An 8,345-nucleotide genomic window follows, 5' to 3' on the forward strand; every position below is an offset into this window, starting at 1 on the left:
GGTGGGTCTGCCTCATTGGGTCACAAGATGCTGAGTCCAGCTTGGAGGAGGGTGGGCTTGGGCTTTGTGGGAGGAGACTGTGTCACAGATGGAGTGACACACTTCCCTTGTAAGGGAGAAGTAGCAATATGTTTATTGATATAAAACAGTGATATAATAAAGTTCAATGGTAAACGCAGCAGTGGTTTAACAAGAGGAGCCCAGCGAGAAGGGGGACATATGCCACCAACTGCTCTGTTCTCATCCCAAACCCACACCAGAATGCTGCCCTGTCCTGCTTTCTGCCGTTTCACTGCACCTTTATGTTACAGTGTGAGACTCTCTTTTTCTGGCAGCATCAGATTGGAGGCATCCCTGCTGGCCAAGTGCTTCTGAGGTGGACACTGTTTTCTTTCTTCTCTCTGAATGGTCACAGGTGACTGCCACCTTAGCAGCTCCAGCAGGTTCACTGGAAAGCTTCCTCTGAGACAGGCAAACTGCCAGAAGAGCTCAAATTGGACAATTTTGTGGAAGAAATAGGTGCTGGCAGGAGTTTGCAGAGGAGCTCTGTGGGCTGGCCATGCTGCCTGTCCTGCTGCATTCAACTCCTGAGCAGCAATAAGAAGAAAGCAGCCTGAGTGGTTCACTGAGGGAGTCTTTTAACTGATGGCTAAATAAAGCCTTAGGTGCAAAACCTGCTCTGGCTGGGGTTAGCTGACACCACCCAGGAAGCTCTGCCCACAGCAGAGGGGCACATCTTTCTGTGCTGTGTAGGATTTGTGGCTCTGGGTCTCCTGATACTGATTTTAGATTTCCTACTGTGTTTTGGGGGTGTGATGGGTTAACCCTGGCTGAACACCAGGTGCCCACCAAAGCTGTTCTATCACTCCCCCATCCTCAGCTGGATAGGGGAGAGAAAATATAACAAAAGGCTCGCGGGTCGAGACAAGGACAGGAGAGATCATTCACCACCACCGTCACGGGCAAAACAGACTCAATTTATTACAAATCAACCAGAGCATGGCAATGAGAAGTAAAATGAAATCCCAGAACACCCTCCCACCACCCCTCAGTTCCTCCCGGGCACAACTACCCTCCCGGACTTCACCACCAAGCCCCCCCAGCGGCACAGGGGGACAGGGATGGGGTTTATGGTCATCACACGTTACTTTCTGCCGCTTCACCTCCTCAGGACGAGGGCCGACCACACTCTTCCCCTGCTCCAGCGTGGGGTCCCACCCACGGGAGACAGTCCTCCACGAACTCCTCCAACGTGGGCCATTCCCACGGGCTGCAGTTCTTCACGAACTGCTCCAGCATGGGTCCATTCCACGGTGTGCAGTCCTTCAGGAGCACACTGCTCCAGCGTGAGTCCCCCACGGGGTCACAAGTCCTGCCAGAAAACCTGCTCCGTGGGCTCCTCTCTCCACAGATCCGCAGGTCCTGCCAGGAGCCTGCTCCAGCGCGGGGTTCCCACGGGGTCACAGCCTCCTTCGGGAACCCACCTGCTCCGGCGTGGGGTCCTCCACGGGCTACAGGTGGATATTTGCTCCCCCGTGGAGCTCCCTGGGCTGCAGGGGGACAGCCTGCCTCACCAGGGTCTTCACCACGGGCTGCAGGGGAATCTTCGCTCCGGCGCCTGGAGCATCTCCTCCCCCTCCTTCTTCACTGACCTTGGTGTCCGCAGGCTTGTTTCTCTTACATGTTCTCACTCCTCACTCCGGCGGCAGTTTCTCTCCGTCCCAACTTTTTTTCCTTCTTAAAAATGTTATCACAGAGGCGTTACCACTATCACTGATTGGCTCGGCCTTGGCCGGCGGCGGGTCCGTCTCAGAGCCGGCTAATATGGGCTCGCTCTCTCTCGAACACAGGGGAAGCTTCCAGCAGTTTCTTACAGAAGCCACCCCTGTAAACCGCCCCCGCTACCAAAACCTTGCCAAACAAAACCAATACAGGGGGGAAGGCATAGGGAACACAACATGCTGCCTTCTCGACAGGCAGCCGTATGCTGGACCCAAGCACTGACCAGTCGTAGATACTGGACTCAGTGGGCTGGGACATCGCTTCCCGTCCTCTGTCCCATATAATCACTTCTTTGTAACTACCTCTGTATTTCTACAAACCCTAGAAAGCACAGTTTCACATCAAACTTTTTATTCCCTTGGCCAAGAGGAAATCCCTGCCAAGGGAAAGCTTAAGTATTTCTCTGTCCCTCTGAGGGGAAAAAAAGGTCTTCAGAAAAATACTGTAAGTACAATAAGCTGGCTTGTTTTTCACAATTTGTCTGTTACCCCCCCCCCTATTCTATGCTAGTTAGTAAGTTTCATGGTGTGAAACAGGCTGAAACTTGCCTGCCAGTTCTTTAAAACAGCTTAAATTTGAACTGTGTCCTGGAAGAAAGCAGCGCTGCCACATGTGCTGCTGGTTTATAAATGGCACAGACTTTGCATGAGCTGGGCTGCTGGTAGAGAAAAAGGATGCTGATGACTGGAGGGATTGATTTGCCTTTCTCACAGATGTGCTTGTCTTGGAGTAGCACCCGGAGGAGCATGACTGGGTGGAAAAGCAGCACGTCAGAGCAGAAATAATGTCATGCAGCCCAATAGCTGCAGAAGATCCTGGCTTGGAGCTTGCCCTGGGGCTATAAAGCTGGCTGAAGGAGCAAAAGTAGCAGCGAGCCGAGTGGGAGAGAAGCACATGGTAGGAGCATCGCTCCTGCTAGTTGTGTGCTGTGTTTGCAGCCCCTGAGCGCGCCCGGGCTGAGCGAGGGGAGGACGGCTCTCCCGGCACACGGCAGGAGCTCTGCTCTCTTGCAAATGAGCTATTTCCAAATTGGAGGAGCAGAGCGGCGTTTCAGAGATGTTGTCCTGTTTTGTCTGGCTCGCTCTCCCCGAGTTGGTTAATTCCTTCGTGACCCCAGGAAAGTTGCCCCTCAATGGGAGCCTGGAGAAGACTTTTGTAATCCCGAACATCTCGGGTTTCTTTTCTTGGGATAATGACAGCCTGGCTGACTGGCAGAGCTTTGTGGGCAGGAGCCGGTACGGAGCGGAGTCGCAGAGCATCACCGTGAAAGCCCTGCTCGTCACGGCGTACTCCTTCATCATTGTCTTCTCCCTCTTCGGCAACGTCCTGGTCTGTCACGTTGTCATCAAGATCAAGCGCGTGCACTCCGCCACCAGCTTGTTCATTGTGAACCTGGCTGTAGCCGATATCATGATCACGCTCCTCAACATGCCTTTTACACTGGTAAGACTGGGGCAGAGATGCCATAAAGGCATCGCGGTTTGGTGGCCTTTTCTTCTTTATACTGCTATCGGCAGTGCACAGATGTTCTGCAGATACCTGTCCAGTCCAAATTACAGTGATTGGAGTGATCTTTGGAAAACTCCACATATCTGTTTCTTCTCTAATTCCTGTTATCTAGTTGAAGATCTGAAATTACCCATTTGTTAAAAGCAGCCCTGATAGTGCTTGAACAATAATAACCTCGCAGTGATTACTTAGTACTTTGTAGTATCTGGTCTTTTTTTTCCTTCCCTTCTGTGAAGTATTGCCAAGGTAATACTATGAACCTCTTGAAAAAAAGATTAATGCTCACTATCATTTTACAAGCTGTGTTGAAAAGCTGTAGTTTGCTTTGAAGTATGATAAGGCATATAGGTCAGCCCTATCCTGTAAGGGCTTAAAAGGGAAAACCAAATGTATTGACTCAACAGTTAGACTGCAGAAGGAGACACTGTGAATAAAAGAGAACAAGTATCTTTGGTACTGCGCTGCTGTACTGTCCTGGAGGATATTGCTGGGCCACTGAGCAGCGCTAACCTACCTCCTCAGGGTTCAGAAGCCAGAAAATTATACAATTGTACAAAGAACATGCTATTTTAAAAATACCTTGTACAGAGCAGAAGGAATTATGTGCCAGAGGTGTTTCAGATATCTATAAGCTTGTGGAGGTGTGAGAGGGTACACAAAACTAATGGTGTTCTGGTTTTAGGCTCGTTTTGTGAACAGTACCTGGATATTCGGGAAGGGGATGTGCCATGTCAGTAGGTTTGCGCAGTACTGTTCCCTCCACGTCTCTGCCTTGACCCTCACAGCCATTGCTGTGGACAGGCACCAGGTGAGAGCTCTCTGAAGCAGACAGATGGAAAGCTTGGGAGGGCATAATTAAAATGAGAAAGGATGATCTCGTGTCCTTTCCTTCTCAGCTCCCAGATTAACGTAAGATGCGTGAGGAGCTGACAGGGTAGGGGAGCAGTTCTTGCTGTCAGATGGAAAGAATCGTTTCAAGCCCGCAGCAAGGTGGGAGATGGAAGATGTCCATTGCCTTGCGATTGCTTCCAGCTGGGGAATGGGAGCTTTGCTGCAGCAGATAATCCAGTAGTCTGAAACGAGGAGAAAGTCCAAGATTCTGATTGGAATTCACGTGGGCAGCTCTGCTCTCGGGTGGTTTGTCCAGCACCATGGATGTAGGGACTTCCCAGTTATCTTCTGCAGCTCTGTCTCCCTTTGCTCTGGGATGTCTCGCCCCTCATTACCCCAAATACTGGAGAGCTGACTGTAACACACTGGTGATTGTCACAAGCAGAGCTGCGGCTTGCTGTTCATAATGGGCTCAAAACTGGGGACAGTTGGGCATTATCAGTTTAGAGTCACCCAACAACCACACAGAGCAATTGACAGTTGACATTTTCTGTTAGAAAGCTTCTTGTTTCCAGAAAATGCGCTGGCTGTCAGAAGCATCCTCAGGGAGGTCTGGTTAAATCACAAACCCGTGGTTCTTTGGGTCACTGATACTGAAGAGTCTATTTTCTCCTCTTTTTTTTTTTCTTTTTTTTCTTTTGCAATTAAGTAAATTGAACCCAGAAATGAACATGTGTGCAAGACCCCCCCTAGTGCCCAGTTTTTCCCACCTAGACACCAATACTAAAATGCAAGGGTAGGACTGGGCTGTGACTTTACCTATTTCCATGGAGGAAAATTTCAGGCTTTCATGTACAGCTTACAGTCAACGGGAGCTGGGTGAAGACTGTACTGCTTGCATGCTGAATTGCCTCATTAAGTAATAGATTTAAGGCTGGAAGATCATATGAAAAAATTGTATAATTATTTCCTGAAAATTTATAAGCTTGAATCTTGGTTTATTTTGCACAGGTTATAATGCACCCTCTGAAACCTCGCATATCTACTGCAAAAGGTGTTATCTACATCTCTATAATCTGGATCATGGCAACTTGTTTCTCCCTACCACATGCTATTTACCAAAAACTCTTTACCTTTGAATACAGGTAAGGATATGCTTAGCTTTCCTCCACAATCTCCCTGGAGGCCAGACTGCCAGTGGTCATACTTCGGCATCTTCTACTGAAAGCCCTGAGCTTATGTTGAAGTCAGCCAAATGCGGATCTAGTCTATAATTTTCATCAGATTCCTTCTGCAATGGCTGATATCCTGTCCTTGTTTTTATTTTTAATTGTTTTATCTTTATTTGGTCACACTAATCACATGAAATAGGCTAAGAAGTTAGAGGATCTGGCCTGGACCCTCTGTCTCTATACACTGGCATCTTACATGATGTACCTATCTGACCAGTTTGGGCAGACCAGAATTGGGGAAAAACCTAAAACCTAACAGGTTTTAATCTACTCTCTAGCCCTGAGAAGGTGAAAAAATCTGCCTCAGCTGCTCGTTCCATAAAATGCTGTCATGAGCCCCGATATTTTGAAAGAGCTTTAATGAGGGAAAGGTCCTTAATATGTGCAGAGACTGTGTTTCTGTTTGCCAAAGGACAGAGAATAAAAACCTGCTTCTGTGCAGCTGGAAGTTTTGTAGTTGATGAAATTCATAAAATTATCATAAGGTCATGAATGCCTATGAGAAATTATCACCACATGCTCACAGGCTGCTCCATAGCTCAAATCCTTGGACAGCAGAGCTCCGCTTAACTGTGACACAAGTGCACACAGGAACGGTCTGCCTCCAGGCTTTGTGGCAGGAGCCCTCTCCCACCTACCTCCTTGCTCCTGATGTACCTCTCCCACCGTGCCCAGCCAGATGCGTTCTCACCCCGTGTCCCGTATGCTCCACTTGCAGCGAGGAGGTTACCCGGTGCCTATGTCTGCCGGATTTCCCTGAGCCTGCTGACCTCTTTTGGAAGTACCTTGACTTAACCACCTTCGTTTTGCTCTATGTCCTGCCCCTTCTGATCATCTCTGCTGCCTACGTGACAGTGGCCAAGAAACTCTGGCTGCGGAACGTCATCGGGGACGTCACCACTGAGCAGTACTTTGCCCTTCGCAAAAAGAATAGGAAGACCATAAAGATGCTGATGCTTGTCGTCATCCTCTTCGCAGTCTGCTGGTTCCCCTTGAATTGCTACGTCATCCTCCTCTCCAGCCAGACCATCCACACCAACAATGCCCTGTACTTCGCCTTTCACTGGTTGGCAATGAGCAGCACCTGCTACAACCCCTTCATCTACTGCTGGCTCAATGACAGCTTCCGATCAGAACTGAAGGCTTTGCTCAACTTGTGCAGAAAAACTCCCAGGCCCGCAGAACAGAGGCTTGCCTCCACGATCCCCTCCTACCGACCGGCTTGGCCAGAAAACGTCAACTTCAAGAGGTTGCAGGCCTCCCATGTCCTTCCATCAGCCTCCAACAACCAGTCAGGAAAGACAGACATCTCTGCAGTTGAGCCGGTAGTAGCTGTGAGCTAAACAGCGGCCCTGGGAAATCTATAAGGACTGCACATAGATTTGGCTAGAGCTAAAACGGTGGGAAGATGTGGAGCCCTGACCTACTTAGGGACTGTACAACTACACGTGATAAAACCAAGAAGGAGGTTCTGCAGGAGGAACATGAGAGAGCTGCATGTTTGATGCAGGCTGATGGTAATGGCGTGGAGCCCTAAAGCAAGCTCTTCCCAGGAAGGAGCTCTTTGGCAGGTTGACTTTGGGTCAGCTTGCAGGACGGGATTCTCTGCATGTATGTCGCTGTTATCTGTGTGACTAAGCCTTTCTACCACTGGGGCTCTGTGCGTGTTTTGCTGGTACTTAAACACTACAGCAACAGTCTAATCGCATCGGGCCTCCCCGCCCTTTTCTAATCACATCGGGCCTCCCCGCCCTTTTCTAAGTCTCTTCATAGCGACATGGAGATGGTTGAGATGTAGACCTTTGGGTTGCTGGCTTAGATCCAGTGCAACTGGGTAGGAAGGCATCCCTTCTGAACTGGAGTCTGGAAAGTCAAGATCTGTTCAGAACGAATGAACAGATATATTTCACAAATCCGTTTTTTTTGTGGAAATACCCTCAGAGAAGTGGAAGGCAAGATGGACATTGATAAATAGAGGAGTCTCTTACATCGCAGGCACTTTTTCTAAGGTAGAGTTGGAAGAAAAATGAATGCCTATTCTTTGCATAAGTCGATGGCAAACACCAACCCGTTAGCTCAGCATCTGCCACCAGTGCTAAATCACACAGAATTTTCTTTCCTACAATGAAGTAGTGAATATTCAGGAAGTTTGTCTTCAAATAGAGAACTAAACACAAAAAAGCTGCTTTGGAGAATGCTGGACATAAAATGCACAGTTGGAGAACAGGTAATTAAACACTACTCTGAATTTGGACCTAGGACCTTTTGATCAGAGCGTCTTCGCATTATTGTCAAGTGGCAGCTAAAGGATCCCACTGTTCGACTTTTTAATTTGCCTTTGAATGTTGCTTTCTTATCCTGTAAAGCACCTGGGTATTTCTCAGATCAGACATTTGGGACGCTTCATTCCAACTAAGATGTTAGCTCTCTGGAATCTGTTCATAAATGAACTGCTTTGAGAGAACACATGTTATCTCTGATAACAAGTAATAAAAGTGGAACGTTTCACCACAATATATCCTCTGGTGATTGTACAATTTTGTTGCATTTAAAGATGAGTGAGATGTGTCCTTCTTGCGGTGGCTAAGAAAATTCATGTGACTGCAGCTGTCTGGAGTAGTTTGCAGAACTTAATGTTCTTAGCAGAAGAAAATCTGGTTTTGAATCATGAAAAAAAATTAGCATTCCAAAAACTGTACCTTGTACTGCTCAGGAAAGCAATAACTCTCCTTGTGCTGTGGAAATTAGCTGGAATGTCACACCAGGGTGCCCCCACATCAACTTGCAGCAGCCAGCAGTGAAGCAAGAAAAATCTTCATTTTATAGATGACTATAAATGGAAAAAGAAAAAGAGAAATTGTTTTTCCCAATGTCCTGTAATAAACTTACATTTCTGAAATGATTTTAAGCCTTATGCAGGTCTTTTAGTAGCAGTATTTAAAGAGACTGAAATGCCTACCACTCCTTGCAGCTAGCCTGTCCTTTCACAAG

The 8,345-nt window shown here is 47.9% G+C and overlaps 1 protein-coding gene across 1 annotated transcript; it reads left to right on the forward strand.

Annotated features, from left to right (window-relative positions):
- Positions 1-2,072: 2,072 nt before the first annotated feature.
- Positions 2,073-8,097, forward strand: GPR83 (G protein-coupled receptor 83). Its single transcript, XM_049823150.1, has 4 exons — positions 2,073-3,225; positions 3,974-4,099; positions 5,134-5,267; positions 6,073-8,097. The coding sequence occupies exons 1-4, from the start codon at positions 2,839-2,841 to the stop codon at positions 6,695-6,697; spliced, it is 1,272 nt and encodes a 423-aa protein (XP_049679107.1). The 5' UTR covers positions 2,073-2,838; the 3' UTR covers positions 6,698-8,097.
- The last annotated feature ends 248 nt before the right edge of the window (positions 8,098-8,345 follow it).

The sequence above is a fragment of the Accipiter gentilis genome, chromosome 19 (genome assembly GCF_929443795.1).
Source record: "Accipiter gentilis chromosome 19, bAccGen1.1, whole genome shotgun sequence".
NCBI lineage: Eukaryota > Metazoa > Chordata > Aves > Accipitriformes > Accipitridae > Astur > Astur gentilis.